We start from the raw sequence: 19,183 nt of genomic DNA on the forward strand, positions 1-19,183 counted from the left end.
TGTGTGTGAATGTAGATAAAGAATAACTGAATGAAGAATGACTCACAAGAATGAGTTTAAGCTATTTGAGTTGGGTGTTGTTGTGAAAGCAACGCTAATGAGCTTTTTCAACATTGAAACCCCTTAAGACGCAACCCCAATTATAACTTTGTAATAGCCAACCACAATGGCAATGGCCAACTTGTAATGTGTTGTTAGAAAGTAAGGTAATGTTTCTTTTTATTTGGCTTGCACTAAAAGGCGATGCTGGAGTTCAGTCGGAATTTCTTTTTTTAACCTTGAAATAAAATGTTTCCAAAAATCAGTGGCTATTACTAGTAGTTATAGTAAAATTGTGGTTCATGAATGAAGTATGAAAATCCTCCATGCGCGTATGTTGCATGCGTGTTATTATTGACATGTTCCTCTTTGTGTCTCACAGGTGCGAGATGACAACAAAAGACAGCACCCCTGCCTCATTGATTTCTCCAAATTGCCCGAAACCGAAATGAATTATAACCTGCAGATGTCATCCGAGACACTCAAGTAAGTCAGTTGCCATGGAGATATCCGGCGACCATGGTGTTTCGGTCGACTTTTGATTTTTTTCCCCCTTTGTGGTCCCAAGGTAGGTCGGAGTAAGAGTTTCAGATAGTGGGGCAACTGTGCGTAATTTAAATTCTAATCACATCCGCTTTTAAGCCCTCCAGCGAGTCCCACGAGAGGCCGAGAGAGAGTATTGATTGGGAGAGGCAGGATCCCGGGACTAATTTACCTCCGAACTCTCAGCAGCTCTCCCCGTGTACATTAGAAATGCATTACAGTTGGCCTCCATTACACTATTGAATACCTCCATTGCTTTGGTTGTTTGTTTTGTTGTTTTTTCCTTCAGTAGTCCTATAAGCAGGGTCTATGTTTAGTGCCCAAGTCAGACCTGTCTGATTAGCTGTAATGAACTTGGCCGGTGAGGAAGTATTATAGGCCTTTGCCGCAGCATCCACTCTTGTTTACGCTCCCGTAAGCATGCTCATGCTCTCTTCTCTCCCCATAGGACCCTGCTGGCTTTAGGATGCCTGGTTTCCCAAATTAAAGCCGACGCAGAGGACGATCTGAAGAAAATCAAACTTCCCAAGAAGTAAGTCTCTTGTGTGTGCTGTGCACACCAAATGCATTTATGTGAAATACATACAGTTGAGGACGATATTATTAGCCCCCCTCCTGAAATTAGACATTTCTCTTGATTTCTCAGTAAGAATGACCATTATTAACCGTTTCTGTTATTCTGGAAACAAATACACTGATGGAGATAATGTTCAATGAGTTGAATTTGGATTTTTCTATTGTTACGATGAGTTTAAACAAAAAAGGGCAAAAATGACAAGGACAAAATTATTAGCCCCCTGATCATTAATAGTCAATATGGCGCCATTTATAAACCAAAACTGACAACAGGCTCTGATAAGTTGCTACCTAGGTTGGCAAATGCCCCACTAGGGATTTTGGCCCATTTCTTCACTGCAAAGTGTTCTAGCTGGTTCAAATCACATGGATGCTGAGCATAGACATTAACCACAGACTCTCAGTGGGATTGAGGACTGGACTATGAGCGGGTGATTCCAATATCATGGTTTTAGTGTCCTTGAAGAACCTCTGAACGAATCTAAATGTATGCTTTGGGTTACAATGTTGTTGGAAGACCCAGCATAAACACAGACTCCCTGTGTCTGAGGCTGAATAACAGACTAAACTTGATGCCCTTCCACTATGTGTAACTGTGGAAACTGCTTAGCCTCATTAGACCAAAGAAGCATTGGACACCTGCCTAGATGATTGTTATTGACCTGGCCTCACCAGGAGGTCCCCCCCCCCCCCCAAGAAAGACAGTTGTTAGGGCTTGTCATCATATTGGGCTTTGGGGCCATCATCACAGAATAACCCCTTTACTAAAGGCAGTGCATATCAGAGTGTTATTGAGCTTTGCCTGTGAACATTTGAAAGTCAAAAATGAGTTTTGAACGTGTCTGCTTTCATCTGATGATATTCAATTGCACCTGCTTTGATGCATGAATTCTGCTTCTGTCAGGTGAAGAAAGGGATAGGCCTTGAATCGTTATAAGATGGTTTCCACAGTTAAACATGGTGGTGGATGCATCATTCTGTTGCAGCCTCAGCCACAGGAAACCTTGTTTGGGTGTACGGCACCATAAAACCTGAAAATTATGATAGAATGTGGAAAGTGACCTTGCAAAAATATGCTCATAGAGGGAGCTAAGATCTTCACTGGACCTTTCAATAAGATAATAAACCAAAACTTGTATGCAAAATAGTTCAAATGTTCTTCAAGGATACTAAAACCATGGCCATGGAGTGGTTCCGACCTCAATCCTTTAGATAATATTTGAAGAGTGCTGAAATTGAATGTCCATCCTCAACATCCATGCAATTTGGACCAGCTTAACTATTTGCAATGAAAAAATGGGCCAAAATCCCTGGTAGGACATGTGCCAACATAGTTAACAACTAAGCAAAGTGCCTGGTGTTAATTTTTGTTCAAAAATGGCACTGTATTGACTATTAATGATAAGGGGGCTAATAATTTTGTCCTTGCCATTTTTACACTTTTTTGTTAAACTCATTGTGAAAATGGAAAAGTCCAAATTTAACTTATTGGATACTATCTCCATGGTGTATTCGTTTCCAGAATAACATACATTTATTAATAATGATCATTCTCAATTATCAGTGAAGAGATATGTCTAATTTCAGGAGGGGGGCTAATAATATCGTCCTCAACTGTATATATATTACGTAAATAATCCAAATCATCTTAATACTGTGTGATTTAACTATTGGTCCTTAAATTAACTAAGAGTAAAACAACTTTGAAAATCGGAGCGCTTATTGATGAAGCTCCACTTATTGGCAAAGTCTTCACCGAAGAATAACCGCAGAAATACACCAGCGGCGATCTGAGCGAGTCGAGCGACGGAAGTAATTGACTTTGTATTGAGTCGAGAGACAAAAGCGATTCTGGAGACTAGAGCGATTTGCGCGACGAGCGCAACAATTTGAAGTTGAAATCTTTTCAACTTTCTATGACGCGGTTTGGCGACAAGCCGCGACAGCCAATGACTGTATAGAGGTCAGTGACCACAGCCAATGGGAATGCTTGAATGCTTTGCCTTCTGCCTGTACGGACATACTCTTGTCTCCTCAATCGTTTGTATCGCTTGCTGCTACACTGTCGCTTGAATCGCATCGCCGCTGGTGTATTTCTGCGGTAAGAGATCTTTATTAGTCACTATGCAATCAAATGTTTGCCTATCAGGATTCTCATTCATCAAGGGCAAGTCAGTAAAAAGAGTTTACAACTGGACAGTTTACAAATGGAACACCTTCTACACAAATGTTTGGTTTCTTATTAGTCCATTTGTGTTGTTTTAATTCCCAGCTACGTGATGTCCAATGGTTATAAACCAACGCCACTGGATCTTTCTGACGTGAAGCTCAATCCAGGTCAGGAGGTTCTGGTAGATAAACTGGCCGAGAACGCTCACAACGTTTGGGCCAAAGATAGAATCAAACAAGGATGGACCTATGGCATACAGCAGGTAACGCCAAGTTATTGTATAGCTCATCGACACCCTCACTCAGTCATTGTGATTAAAATATAAATCATGACACTGTTTTATTGTCACTGTATTATCACGATATTGTAGAAAACTTTGTTTTGAGAACTATTTACACAAATAATTTCCATTAATAACATAAGGTAATAGTTTAACGTTATAGGTTAGGCAAGCATTAGCAGTTTGTTGTGATTGGAGTACGACATAGTATTAGGTTATTATGGATGTGTTACAGCATTATTATTATGGGGCAGTGGTGGATCAGTTGGTAGAGGAGCCAGTTCAGGTTCAAGCCCAGCTCTGCCTAACCCCCATCAACGTGTCATTGAGCAAGATATTTAACCCCAAACTGCTCCTGGTGGCAGGGCAGTACCCCATGTGGAAGCCTCGGTCACCTGTGTGTGAATGTGTGAGTGTGAGCTATACCGTACATGTAAAGCGATCTGACTGCTTAAAGGAGTGGAAAACCGTGAGGTATACACAGTCCATTTACCATCTATTATTGTAACATGGTTTGAGAACCGTTTTAAGGCAATATTATGGCTTTTTGTTTTATTATTTGTAGGATCTGAAAAGTAGACGTAATCCACGCCTGGTGCCATATGCTTTACTCGATGAACGTACTAAGAGATCGAACCGTGACAGCCTCCGAGAGGCTATCCGAACCCTTGTCGGGTATGGGTACAATATCGACCCTCCAGACCAAGAAGGTAATATTTTTTAAAGTACTTTTCTAACCTTGTTATATTTGTTAAATTGACAATGCTCAGTTCAGTTGTACTTATAAAGACAAATACAAAGATATTATACAGTCAATCACCAAATTTCATATATACATTAATATACACCTCAATATGCAGTTTGAAAAAGCTTTTTGATTATGTTTGTACTGTGGCAAATCAGATTTTAATTACAGATTTCATAGGAATTGTTTGTGAACAAATTTGTTTGTGAAAAGTGGTTGCTAAAGTGGTGGTTATCCGTATACTAGCTAGAATAGTAGTACTACGGTAGCTTACGTAATATCTGCTGATATTGCTTTTTCTGTGTGGATATTTTATTCAGAATTAGTTATCTTGCGGGCCGACCTTTACTTTCTATTAGCGGAGCTTAACCACTCACCAGTAAACCTCTATACACTACTGATGCTCAATAGAAAATGTAAGTTATTTATGCAGGAGACGATGAATGTTGACCTGCACATAACCTATAATGCTTAAGATCATCCTTCTCTTCCATTCAGGTGCCCATGGTGTTGAGAAGTCAAGTGTTGAATCAATCCGTTTCTTCCGTGTGGAGAAGACCTATGCCGTCACCACTGGAAAGTGGTACTTTGAGTTTGAGGTCATGACGGCTGGAGAAATGCTTGTGGGCTGGGCCAGACCAGCCTGCAAGCCGGACGCCGAGCTGGGGTCAGACGACTTGGCTTACATGTTCGACGGTTTCCAGGTAACTGCCTGTGAACAACAAATGCGTCTTACAAATTACCAAATTCACAATTCAATAAATTCCAATTGGTAGAGGCAACTAGTAGACAGTGACGTTTGGGTCTAAATGGAAGATGAAGTTAATGTATTGGTGTTTCAAAATATCCAGGAACATCCCAGCCTCTGTCATACTGTGTATGTCTGTATGTCCAAAAGCCACAGTATATCAGCAGCATTCTCTCTTGAAGTTTGCACATCTCTACAAGAATATGACGTATTTCATCTCTATGGTATGCCATCTTAAATAGGCAGAAGGGTTATTTTCAATTAGGTATGGTCTCCTGCAATGCTCCCCTGCATCACATCCATGAGAGCAAGGCACCAGGGACAACCCAATGCTCTCTATCCATAGTGCTTGTAAATACTCTTAAGAGCACTTTCTCATGTAGTATACTAGCCCTCTTTAACCCTTGTAAGGTGTTTTTTTGGTTACATAGAAGGTGTTTTTTAAGGCACTGCTTGATTGGTAGCCAATGAGCATGAGCTCCCAACCCTCTGCAATGTCCTAAATAACTCTGCATACAGTATGATAGACTAACTTTGGTTTTGTAATGGCGGGATGCCTACTTTAGTACCAGAGTCTGTCTATGTGACTCTCTCGCAGGCCCGGAGTGTGCACAAGGGAGGCCAGTACTTCGGCCGCCCGTGGACCAGCGGTGACGTGGTGGGCTGCCTGATCAACATGGAGGACAAGTCCATGATCTTCACCCTCAATGGAGAAGTGCTCATCACCGACAACGGCTCCGAGCTGTGCTTCGCCGACTTTGAGACCGAGGACGGTGAGTCAGACACAGTCAGTCAGTCAGTCAGCTTCACCCGGCCCTCTCCCCTAACATCCTGGTAGGAAGGGCTCCAATCAGACAATCAATCAATCAATCAATCTCTGTCACTGCTTTGATGCGGGGTGATACATGGAAATTAATCCGCTATCACATATCAGGTGTCCCAGAGTCATTTGCAGAGTATAAAGAGATCGCAAATAAGGTACATAATGAACATAATGTAAGGAGTGAAATAGAAATGAACGACACGTCCAACTTGTCCATTATCCAAGAAAGCATGTGTGACAGAGAGGGAGGGATAGAAAGACAGAGAAGAAACAGAGAGAGAATGATCTGAACCTCTGCTAACATTCCCCCTCCCTTGTGCCATGCGTCATCTCCAGGGTTCATCCCAGTATGCAGCCTGGGGCTGGCCCAGATCGGACGCATGAACTTGGGGAAGGACGCCAGCACCTTTAAGTACTACACCATGTACGGCCTCCAGGAGGGCTTCGAGCCCTTCGCCGTCAATATGAACCGAGACGTCACCATGTGGTTCAGTAAGCGCCTGCCCACGTTTGTCAACGTACCCAAAGATCACCCACACATCGAGGTACAGTACAGCCCAAGAGCACAACATGGCACTGTATGGAAATAAAGTAGAATCTCATCTAATCCATCTTAAATACTTCTACCTTGAAGAAGACATTAAATGCATTCCATTTCAGTGTAACAGTACGGAGAAAGCAATATCTTTTTTACATGGGGTGAATTCATTTAAGCTCTTGATGTTCTTCATCCAAAAGTCATTCAGAGGGGGAAAAAAATAAAATTATTGTTAAAAAGTGTATTATGTTAGGTAAACTTATGTTTTTTACATTTTTGGGGGGCTTTTTCACCTTTTTATTGGGAAAGCATAGTGAAGAGTTGGTCAGAGAGATGGGGGAGGTTTGGGTAATTACCTTGGGTCGAAATGGAACCCGGGTCCCCAGCGTATCAGTGCTGTGTTCTACTGTTTGAGCCACTCTTATTTCCTTTCTCCATATCAGACCAGACAGACTGAACCACGAAACAGCAGCAAGTTGTATCCCCAAGTACAAACAGGGCCTACCAAAATAATGTCATTTGTCATCCCTGCCCTCCTTTTCTTTTTAGGTGACCAGAATCGATGGCACTGTCGACACACCCCCATGCCTAAAGGTGTCACACAAGACGTACGGCACACAGGCCAGCAACAATGACATGCTGTACTGCCGTCTGAGCATGCCTGTGGAGTGCTATCCTGGACCAAGAAAAGATGCAGATGCTGCTGACGTTGTCCCGAAGAAAGAAGACGGCAAGATAGACTATGGAAGCATCACCAAGGTACTGAAAACACTGGCGGCATTTGTGTTCCTCCCTGCACTGGTGATTCCTACACTCATTTGCGCCCCGGCCGACACTCTCCGTGATCCCCAACCCAGAAAACACCACACACCGCCTATAGCATATAGCTATAGCTTATAAGCAATGCTAATATCGCTATTAGCGTCAGTAGTGGTTATAACACGGTAATAACATGTTAACACCAATCCTCTAGTTTCGTGATGCCCTCCTCCCTGGATTTTGCGAAGATGGCTACACTGATCGAAAAAATAGTATTGCATGTAAGCAGTATGAGTATGTAAGTACATTCATATGTAGTAGCGTAACTGAACTTCTTGATATTTTTTTCTCCAGTACTCTTACTCCATGAGAGTGTTTGCTGGTCAGGATCCTGGCTGTGTGTGGGTTGGCTGGGTCACCCCAGATTACCATTACTACAGCAAGCACTTCAGCCTGAACAAGATTCGCACTGTCACTGTAACGCTAGGAGATGAGAGGGGGCGCGTTCATGAGAGGTGAGTGCCTGTGGCCCTTGAGCCTGGCAGTTTATGGATTATTCAAACGTGGTTGAGCACTACACAAGCATACACATTCAAAAATACATTTAATGAAGTCTAACATAGCTATATTTTGGAATATGAACTGGATTAGAATTTTGTGTATATCGCAAATCTACAGGCCAATACAACTGATTTTGAGTTTGATAACTACAAAAAATATGCGGGTCAATGACTTTTTAATTGTATCACACGTCAGGCTGGTGCAACCAAAGCTAATGCCACTATTGTATAGATTTTGTTTTTAGTGGATTATCTAAGAAGCATATATTGCAGTACATTAATTACTAATTACTAATTACTAATTACTAATTAATTCATGGGCATTAGCTGTGGTTGTGAAAAGAAGGAAGGTCCGCACACTGTTGCTGCTACACCTGACGAAGACCAGATTGCTTGAAACGTTGTGTTAATAAACCGGGAGCAGCAACAGTGTGTGGACCTTCCTTCTTTTCATGTTTAATCGTGTTTAAGTCCAGCACCTGTTTTATCTGGATGTGCGCGCTCTCCAAAACGCTACCATTAGCTGTGGTTGTACCATCTGACGTCTGATGTCATTAGGAACGCCACGTGAATTAGAATGTTAATTGATTTATTATGTACAGTATTGCAGTATACCTACAAGTAGTGTACATTTTTAAATGTGAAATTAAATCAAATAAAGGTGCAGTTTGGATGAATGGATAGGTTGTATTTTAAAACAACAATAAAAACAGTTTTTTATATTTTACTTTAAAAGCCCTTCTAGGGACGGGCATTGGAAATTAGCCTATGGCTACAAATGCTATGATACTTATCTGTTAGGTTGTTGTACAGCCTACATGATGTGTATTTGTCCCTACTCAAATAAACCATAACTGAACTGAACTGATTTTGTTTCTTTCATCCCTGTTCCATATTGTTCTTGTGCTTGTGTCCTTGTGAACAGTGTGAGGAGAAGTAACTGCTACATGGTGTGTGCAGCAGACGTGGCGCGGGCGATTGCCTCCTCCCGCTCCAGCAACGTGGAGATGGAGATCACCTGCTACATCGACCTGGCCTCAGGCCTCGTCTCCTTCTCTGCCAACGGCAAAGAGCTGGCTACAACTTACCAGGTAACACTAATGCTAATTTGGAAAAAAGTGAACGTGAAGGTAAAAACCACAGTCAAGTCAAGTCAGATGTATAAAGTACTTTAAATACACTTAAAATACATTTAAGCGCTACAAGAAATTCATTCACAAGTCGTCGACCCCCCCGCCCCCTCACACACACACACACACACACACACACACAGATGCATGTACGCATGCACACACACACACACACACACACACACACACACACACGCACACACGCACACACGTACATACACACACACGCACACACACACAAACTGACACAACTATCGTGTTGGTCCGGTCATCTTCTTCCTTGTAGATATCCCATCTACCAGCAATACCCTCTGCTGCTGTAGTCTTCATAACCACTGATGTTTTTCATCTGAATCCCAATCAGGTTGGGCCGACAGCTGAATCAATAGCAATGTCTGAGCTTAGCTGCTCAAACTCATCTGAGGTTCTGTCTGCACCAGACTAGACATCATACAACTGCATTATGACAAATGGAGCTGTAAGGGACATCCCTTTAAGTAATGCTATGAAAATGGATCAGGATGATCACACACGCACACACACGCACACACAAACTCATTCTATACACACACTCAAACGCGCACATGCACATGCACATGCACATGCACATGCACATGCACATGCACATGCACATGCACATGCACATGCACATGCACATGCACATGCACATGCACATGCACATGCACGCATACGCATGCATACACACATATACACACAAATAAACACACACACACACACACCGTCACACACACACACACACACACACACACCGACACACACACACACACACCGACACACACACACACACACACTTACTATGCATACACACACACACACACACACGACACATTATACATGCACAATGTGTAAAATTCTCAGAAAGTCCAAGGCCGGGCGGTGAAGAGGAGAATGGTGCTGCAGGTGGTGCTGTGCACTAATGAGCGATGTGGTGTGGTGTGATGTGGTGTGGTGTGGTGTGGTGTGGTGTGGTGTGGTGTGGTGTGGTGTGGTGTGGTGTGGTGTGATGTGGTGTGGTGTGGTGTGGTGTGGTGTGGTGTGGTGTGATGTGGTGTGGTGTGGTGTGGTGTGGTGTGGTGTGGTGTGTTGTGGTGTGTTGTGGTGTGGTGTGGTGTGATGTGGTGTGGTGTGATGTGGTGTGGTGTGGTGTGGTGTGGTGTGGTGTGGTGTGGTGTGGTGTGGTGTGGTGTGATGATGTGGTGTGATGTGGTGTGATGTGGTGTGGTGTGGTGTGATGTGATGTGGTGTGGTGTGGTGTGGTGTGGTGTGGTGTGGCGTGGCGTGGCGTGGCGTGGCGTGGCGTGGCGTGGCGTGGCGTGGCGTGGCGTGGCGTGGCGTGGCGTGGCGTGGCGTGGCGTGGCGTGATGTGGTGTGGTGTGGTGTGGTGTGGTGTGGTGTGGTGTGGTGTGGTGTGGTGTGGTGTGGTGTGGTGTGGTGTGGTGTGGTGTGGTGTGGTGTGGTGTGGTGTGGTGTGGTGTGGTGTGATGTGGTGTGGTGTGGTGTGATGTGGTGTGGTGTGGTGTGGTGTGGTGTGGTGTGGTGTGGTGTGGTGTGATGTGATGTGGCAGTAGCAGTCTTCCTGATGGCTGACATTGATACAGTGGCAGGCAGCGCCGGGACTGTCACTGTAGACAAGCCGCAATCTATTTCCTGTCTCAACGCAGGCTGGATTTACATTAATCCTGGCTCTTGCTTGCCCCTTGCTACCGTGTACTGCGGTGCCCGCAACTCACTCTCCCAGACAGAACCCCCCTCTCCAAACGCACCACTCACACACAAATTTCACTCCTCCCCACCAGACTTGCACTCTCTCTAGCCATAAATACAATGGACCTGGGGGTGGGTGTCTGTGGTGCAGCACACTAAGATAAACTGTGGCGCAGCGTGCTAAGCCCCCCAACATATGGGCTTTCATGCCCATGGGGACCCTAGTTCAAGTCCGGCCTGGGTCATGTCCCAACCCTGCCCCATCTATCTCTCCCATTCTCCCCTGTCGTACTCTTGACTGTCCTGAAAATAAAGACGCAAAAAAACACATTTAAGAAAATATGAGAATATTATGAGAATTGTGGTTTATTCAACTTTAAAGGGGCACAAGGTAGGATGACGTCATTTGTGCGGTGCCCGTGGCATGCCTGTCTCAAAATCTACACCGTAATGAAAAAATGCTGTTCAAATAAACTCACTGTGAGCATCACAGTATGCCAGCAGCTGATACAAATCTGAATATGGTAAAGCGATGTTTCAAATGAAAAGTGTTTCCCACGACACTCGTTCGGTCTGTCGCTGCATGTAGGGTTTTCTGACAGCGGACCGTGGAAGTGGTCGCGAGAGCCATCGTTCATTTGACTCTCATTTCCATCGGATGACTCAGGACAGTGATTAATTAAACTTTTAATCCTACCTGGAGCCCGTTTAAGGCTGCATACTGTATTTGAGCATCTGCAGTGCATTGGAGTGGCATGGAGGACACTCATGGGCTGTCTTCTGCTCTGTCTCTCTAACAGGTGGAGCCCAGCACCAAGCTCTTCCCTGCAGCGTTCGTCCTGCCAACAAGCCAAAATTTGCTGCAGTTTGAATTTGTGAAGGCTCAGGTTGGTAAATGTAAACATTTAAAAAAAAAAGAATGATTTAAGTGTTGGCATCACTTACCGTAGTACACATCATGTAAATGCTCTCATATTTCCCCAAAAGTCAAGTTGTTTACAGCTAATCTGTTTTCTTTGTTAAACAGAGATAATGTATTTTGTATCTTTCATGTAATCTGTAGATATGCACTGCAGGTTTTTCTAGCAGCATGTTACATTTTCTAGCCCCCACAGTTGTATTCCCCTTTAAGGCTACCTCAGGCTACTCTGCACACAGTTCTGTACACAGTCCACAGTTCACACCTTTTCTCACATCTACCTCAGGCTATGCAGTACTCTAGGTTATTCTAGCAACCATTAACCTTTGCTAGCTCAGTTTTACCTCAGGCTACTGCAGGATAATCTATTCTAGCACCCTTCAACCCTCCTTTGACCCACCCTCACTCCCACATTGTCCCAGGCTATTACTTCACATTACTATAGTCTAGCACCATTCACCATGGGCTAGCCCTCATACCTCCACCATGACTCACTTTCCCCCCTCAGGCAGTACTACAGGCTATGCTAACACCCTATCACCACTGTCTGGCAGAAGCATTGTAACTCTACTTTTTATTCGATTTTGGATCATTTATTTGAAATAGCTATTTTCTAAATAAATACACATTTTACCATTAAAAGTTGGTTGAATATTTTTGTAAAACTCAGGTATCATTAAAATAAGTAAATAATGTAAATGACACTATACTCCAGTCGCACCATTTTACGTAACCTTGATCCCCACAGGATCAGAGGTGTCACTGTAAAAGTAAAAAAAAAATGCAGGTACCTTAACTTTTCTTAGTAGCCAGTAGACCTGTGTATTTGTCTTACAATCAGCTGACTCTGCGCTGGTTGGATCAAGTTTGTGGTGGGTTCTTGTTAGGTTTTTCAATATCAACACAGTCTACAGGTATTTATCTCATGAGGTAAGTTGGAGTAAGTGATATAGCTGCTATGTAGGCCTAATATCAGGTGCTGGTGTTGTACTTACACTATGAATGTACTTTTGACCCCGCTGCACAGGACACCATGCCGTTGTCGTCGGCCATGTTCAAGAGTCTGCACAGCAACCCGGTGCCCCAGTGCCCCCCGCGGCTGGGGGTGCAGACCATCGTGTCGGTGCTGTGGAGCCGCATGCCCAACACCTTCCTCCCGGTGGAGACGGCGCGTGTCAGCGAGCGTCACGGCTGGGTAGTGCAGTGCCTGGAGCCCCTGCAGATGCTGGCTGTCCACATACCTGAGGAGAGCAGGTCAGTGTGCGTGCGTGCATGTTATGAAGGAGAGTGCTTGAGAGTGCTTGTTTTTCTGTAAGTGTGTGTAAATTTGTGTGTGTGTGTGTGTGTGTGTGTGTGTGTGTGTGTGTGTGTGTGTGTGTGTGTGTGTGTGTGTGTGTGCGTGTGTGTGTGTGTGTGTGTGTGTGAGTGAGTGTGTGTGTGAGTGAGTGTGTGTGTCTGTGTTTGGGGGAGGGGGTGGTAGAGAAAGAAAATAGCTTTCACCTCATAATACAGTTTATGCAGCAAATGCAGCTTTTAATATTCTGGAGTTTCACTACACGATTTATATTTAGGATCTCTGCCCCGGGGACCATCTACAGTAGCATTCATTTTTGTCCAACCGTTGGAGGCTTTACAGTATGTCAACCTCATTGTGATTCCTAAATTCATAGTTTAGTGAACTCTTATTTCCCTTCGATTTCACACTGGCTGGCTTTATCCTTCTGACCTCTGAACCAGCAGGCTGTCCCACACACAGCAGTGGCTGCATATATTGGTGTTTCAGCAGATACTGACACTACCAGGTGCTCCCATACTCTTGGCTCTGATGTGCTATTCCCACACACACGAGGAACATGGGCCTAGAAAAAAACACACAACACATACACACACACACACACACACACAGACACACAGACACACAGACACACACACACACACACACACACACACACACACACACACACACACACACACACACACACACACACACACACACACACACACACACACACACACACACACACACACACACACACACACACTTTTTTCATTTGTGAATGCAGCATACTGTCTGCATCATTAATCTGTGCTCTCAAGCACATCGGTCACTGTCCTGGGAACAGTTATCCTGAATAGTGTAGTCTACCATTTGGTTAATAGGCTTGGCCCAAGCATTGTCTACCCACAATATCCTCCTCTGTCTGTTTAATGTAGACGGCCTCTGGAGAGTAATTCATCTTACTCCAAGCTGTTCGGACTAACATGGTGGCAAATGCCTGAAATTCATCCAGTATTTCCATATCTGAGACAAAGAAACATCATTTATAGTCTGCAGTCAGTTGGGTCTAATTGAACAGCATATCTGCAGAATAATGAATATCAGCCCTCACCCTTACAATAACACTTTCAACGTCATGTTCTTCCAGTACAGTAAGTGGATTGAGCTATGAATTCTGTTTGCTGCTCTCCGTGGGCTATAACTGCACTAAGTAGCCTACAGCGTGGAGTATAGGGATGTCTCCCTGGAGTTGAAGACCATTCGCTACTCCTCATGAAAGTGCAATCTCTGGTTGCGCTACAGGTCGAAGTGTTGCTTAAACTTGACCCTCAATCTTTTTCAGGACGAAAAGGTTTAGGTGTGTGGAGTTCTCTCTGAATTCAATTTTCTGCTCTCTATAGGCCTAAATAGTAAAAAAAAAAAGGTTGCGCAGAGTGGGATATCTGTCTTCCTATAGCTAAAACTCAGTAAATGGTAAAGTGACTGCATTTTATGTAGCGCCTCTCTACTCCTTCGACCACTCAAAGCATTTTACATTGTATGCCTCACATTCACCCAGTCATACTCACATTCACACATCAGTAACTGCCACGTGGGGTACCAACCTGCCACCAGGAGCAACTTGGAGTTAAGTATCTTGCTCAAGGACACATCGATGGGGGCAGGCAGAGCAGGGCCACTAGTTGCCGAACGGCTCCTCGACCACCTGAGCCACCACTGCCCACAACTCGTACCTGTAGTCCAAACAAATATGAAAACTTGCAAAGTGTTGCTTTACCCCTTAACCGCACGAATAGACCAAGAGCGACGCGATTGAAGCGACAGAGAATCGCTTCTGTGCAGCAAGAGCGATACGAACGATTGAAGCGACTACCGTATGTCCGTTACAAGCAGAAGGCAAAGCATTCAAACATTCACATTGGCTGTAGAATATAGCCAGGATTTCAACTTCAAACTGTCGCTCTCGGCGTGCGAATCGCTTCTAGACTCCAGAATCGCTTTTGTCGCGCGACTCAATACAAAGTCAATTACTTCCGTCGCTCGCCTCGCTCATGCCGCGATTGGTCTATTTGTGCGGTTAGACACCCCTTTACTAGGCTGGTTTTACCAGACCCATATTGATTACTTCGTAATTCATTTTAGGTCTGGATCCTCTGTGCCCTGGAGCACTAGGGCGGGAGAAGTGAACTCAGTTCTGGTTTGAAATGAGCTCTGACCAATCACTGACAGTTGACGTATGTTAATATGCTCCCAAGTGTGATTATTGGCCGGTGACACCGGTTGTCAGTGTTGCCAGGTGTACGATAATTTGTACCATAATATTGTCTTCTGTATGATCAAAAGCGTGTTCTATGATCATTTCAGTTTTCCTTCAGTTGATTTTGAGCAACCATTTGGTTTGTGTACAATAATTTCCTCCCAAAAGCCCACAAAAACTAGCCTAGTAAACTAGCCCCACCCGCCAGTGGCTAAAATTATTTTTGCCTGCGAGTGGGTCCAGCTTCGGACAATGGCCCAGGCCCTGAAACTGGTGGACGAATCACAATGTTATTTGATTTGAATCTTTGGATGCAAATCGGGCAGGGTTTTGGTTAGCGCGATGGCCTGTAGGCACCGACAAGGTTTGAAAAACAACAGGTTATTCCCATCAACAATCTTCCGATGTCTCATTGATCGGGGCCAGACTAAATATTCACATTTAATCTCAAACGATAATGCAACCCAAACGCTAGCAAAAAACGATCTGGCAACATTGCCAGTTGTCTGAATGTGACTGGAAAACGCTCCTCAGAGAAGGGTAATCAGACCATTCGCGGATTAGAAAGTAATTAAAAATGAATGGTCTGACCTGTCGGCCTACCCCTTTAGCCCTGTTATTAATTAGCTGTTACCAGAATGGCAGCAACCAAGTCGTAAAATATTACTAAAGGTGCATTGTCATAGTGGTGTAGTACTATGGTAGTTAAGTTTTTTTCAGTGACTATTACAATGTCCCAGTGGCAGGACCGTGCATGGTAAGGATTGGGAAATGACCCGGGCCGGGAATTGAACCCAGGTCATCATAGCAGTCCAGTGCCCAGCTGTTAGAGCCTTGCAACATTTTTAAATTAATCACCTTCACAAATCAGCCTATGAGATCAGACGAAAGACCTCCTGACTGCTTCTGCAGTTTGTAGGGAGAAAACCCCACTTGCAGCTTCTGACTGACTGCCCGGAATGAACATTGTGAGATCAACTTGCTAAAAGACAATCTGCTCACATACGCTCTGATCTATACGGTAGTACCTCAGTAGGCATGAGTTTGTATCAGTTGCTGGCACTCCAGGATGGAAAACATTGAATGTGTAACTGTGAGGTGGAGGGAAAAGGGAGACAGGTAGGCACCTTCAGAACTGCCTAGTGCGGCTGTAACTCATGTCTCAATCTGTTATTGCTCAGGTGTTTGGACATCATGGAGCTGTCTGAGAACGAGGTTTTGCGCCAGTTCCACCACCACACGCTGAAACTCTACTGCGCCCTCTGCTCATTGGGCAACACGCGCGTAGCACACGCCCTCTGCAGCCATCTGGACCAATCGCAGCTTCTGTACACCATCGACAACCAGTACCTGACAGGGCAGCTGCGTGAAGGCTTCTATGACGTCCTGATCAGCATTCACCTGGACACGGCCAAGGAGGCGCGGCTGATGATGAAGGACGAGTACATCATCCCCATCATCCCCGAGACACGCAGGTCAGTTATCCAAGGTGACTTTTTTTTACCGGGTATTGGTTACAGTCCCTTGAGCAATGCAGGGTTAGGTGCCTAGCTCAAGGGCACCTCAGCCATTGATGGAGGTGTAGGGAGAACTAAGGGTGGGTTTTGAACCCGCAGCCCTCTGATTTTAAGACCACCTCCCTAAGCACTAGGCCACGGCTGCCACAAGAACACAACACAACACTACGTTACACTACACTGAGAAGACACTTTCAGGTACAGGGTATAGATTAGTGTCTCTGGACCAATGTGGGATTTGGTGGACTTAGGCTACTTTAATCTACTCTACTGCATATACTCTACAGAATAATAGGTGCAGATGCCATGTAGGGTTATATTAGTTTTTTTCAAGTACAGGGAGAGAGTGCACATACACATACAACATGCCATAAGTCTCTTTTCCATAGGGTTCCGCGTTCCAGTGCGGGCTTTATAAATATTCATGAGAGTCGGCGGGGGGCTAACGGTAATGGTTTGGCCCGAGTTTCCATCTAGCAGAGTTCAGTACCGTAGGTAGGCCTACAGTTGAGCAGTCGCAGTCGCCCTGAGTGGGCACGTGAGTAATGACCAGGCTTTCACGCCATGGTAAATAACACAGGAAAATGAGTCCTCCTCCTCCAAACAATACCAGTTACTCATTACCCATTAGTCTTGTGATTGTAGGCAATTGGATATTGAGGTTGGACTGTATTTTAGCCGTGGTAACTGTATAGCCTACTATAATTCCCTCCGTTGCATATTGCCAAAGTGCATTTGCAATTCGGAAGCAAATAATTGGATAGCAGACATTCCGTCATCCAAAACTACTTTCGGTGAGATGTTTACCATAGCCTACTTTCACAGCGTGCACACTTATAATGCGCTCTGTCCTCTTGTCGGCATATTCAGTTGCATATTGGTCGCCCCGTTTCCCTTCTGTTGCAGCGCATCCAATTGAGTTATCAAACTACTTCCAATCCATTGCAGTTTTCATGCTCTGTTGCCATACTTATTAAAAGCATAAAGACAGTCGTGATTTGTAGAGGCTCGCGAATGAGGAAGCAATCCGTAAACCACACGGCCAGAAAAAAAATACCTAAAGTTTATTAACACAGAACAAAAGCAACCTGTCCTACGGAGACCTCGCGTATGAAAAGATGTGCAATGAAAAGGAATGAATTTAATGCTAGCCAACAGATTAGTGTGCATTGTGAATACTTTTTTTGCATGGTGCGTGTTCATAGCCTACTGTATTTCTCCCGTGAAAGCGCGAGGAGGCGTGGAGCTTCATGAAAAAAGCAACATTTTTTGTTTGTTTGTTTTTCAATCGGTCGATAAATGCCAGCAGCACAAAACCAATTCCTTGACAACTCCTTGGCCAGACTGGAGTTACTTTAAAGAACATGATAATTGCTTGACCAATTTCCTATCTAGTCTACTGTAAAAACTGCCGACAGAAAAGCGATGTTGATTTTTAAAGTGCGTGGGTGGGGATAGGTGTTTGCACATGCCGGTAAATCCTAACACAGGCAACATGTAGCCTAGTGGAACTCAGCTCCGCACGCCTCGAACCACGTCTTTCGCGATTCTATAATCGCCCCTGTTTGAGCCCTGTTTGAGCTGATGATGGGTGTGTATGGGTGGAGTAAATGCAAAAAGAAAACGAAACCACGCCCCAGCAGTGCGCAGCCCCGTTCTAACAGGGCTAGTAGAAAAGGGGCTATAGAGTCTAACTCTACTCTCCCACTCTTCTAGTATCCGCCTGTTCCGTGACGAGTCCAAGAGCCACACGCTGCCTGGCGTGGGCCTGAGCACCACCCTAACGCCCAGCATGACCTTCACGCCGCCCTGCTTCATCACCACCAAGCGCGAGCAGCCGCTCTACAGCCCCCAGATCCCGCTGGCCAAGCTCAAGGCCAAGGCCATCTCCATGCTGACGGAGGCGGTGCACGGCGGCGGCGTCTACATCCGCGACCCGGTGGGCGGCAGCGTGGAGTTCCAGTTCGTGCCCATCCTCAAGCTAATCGGCACGCTGCTCATCATGGGCGCGCTGACCAGCGAGGAGGTGCAGCTGGTGCTGCTCCTCATCGAGCCCAGTGTCTTCCAGGAGCCGGAGGAGGAGGAAGCGGCCGCCCCACCAGAAGGGGGCGCCTTGGCTGTAGAGCCAGCCCCGGAGAAGGAGGAGGTATGTTATTGCCACGTCAACAGGAAAGATTTGAATTCATTCCGTTCCATATTTATAGAATTATATTGATCAGCCAAAGAATGAAAAAGAAGCACATCGTACATCGCATTCTTTATTCAGGGTTCCCACGGGTCATGGAATTTCTGGAATATCATGGAATTTCATAAATGTTTTTCCAGTCATGGAAAGTCATGGAATTCTTCCATTTTACATGCACAGTCATGGAATATCATGGAATTTTCTCAACAGTTGTGTAGAAGCAAAAACTTTTTTGCTTGGTGTACAACATTGTTTCTTACTGGTAATACTACAACGCTTTGCCAGAGACGGTTTGGTTTCACGCTGTAATGTGCAACATTCTAGAGTGAAATAAGCCCACCCAAGTCTGGTGGTGGCTCGGCATGGTTTCAGTTTTCACACTTTTAAAAA

The 19,183-nt window shown here is 44.8% G+C and overlaps 1 protein-coding gene across 5 annotated transcripts in view; it reads left to right on the forward strand.

Annotated features, from left to right (window-relative positions):
- The window catches only part of LOC134468876 (ryanodine receptor 3-like), a 204,102-nt gene that overhangs the window by 92,523 nt on the left and 92,396 nt on the right, over positions 1 to 19,183 (forward strand). For all 5 annotated transcript variants that reach the window (XM_063222788.1, XM_063222790.1, XM_063222791.1 and 2 more), the window contains 14 exons: positions 422 to 525; positions 1,031 to 1,114; positions 3,431 to 3,590; positions 4,174 to 4,318; positions 4,852 to 5,057; positions 5,700 to 5,874; positions 6,261 to 6,469; positions 7,012 to 7,221; positions 7,576 to 7,736; positions 8,707 to 8,872; positions 11,437 to 11,523; positions 12,583 to 12,809; positions 16,273 to 16,566; positions 18,325 to 18,754. In XM_063222788.1, coding sequence (XP_063078858.1) covers positions 422 to 525; positions 1,031 to 1,114; positions 3,431 to 3,590; positions 4,174 to 4,318; positions 4,852 to 5,057; positions 5,700 to 5,874; positions 6,261 to 6,469; positions 7,012 to 7,221; positions 7,576 to 7,736; positions 8,707 to 8,872; positions 11,437 to 11,523; positions 12,583 to 12,809; positions 16,273 to 16,566; positions 18,325 to 18,754 — 2,658 coding nt within the window. The remainder of the gene's footprint in view (positions 1 to 421; positions 526 to 1,030; positions 1,115 to 3,430; positions 3,591 to 4,173; positions 4,319 to 4,851; positions 5,058 to 5,699; positions 5,875 to 6,260; positions 6,470 to 7,011; positions 7,222 to 7,575; positions 7,737 to 8,706; positions 8,873 to 11,436; positions 11,524 to 12,582; positions 12,810 to 16,272; positions 16,567 to 18,324; positions 18,755 to 19,183) is intronic.

This window comes from Engraulis encrasicolus, chromosome 18, assembly GCF_034702125.1.
Source record: "Engraulis encrasicolus isolate BLACKSEA-1 chromosome 18, IST_EnEncr_1.0, whole genome shotgun sequence".
Taxonomy (NCBI): domain Eukaryota; kingdom Metazoa; phylum Chordata; class Actinopteri; order Clupeiformes; family Engraulidae; genus Engraulis; species Engraulis encrasicolus.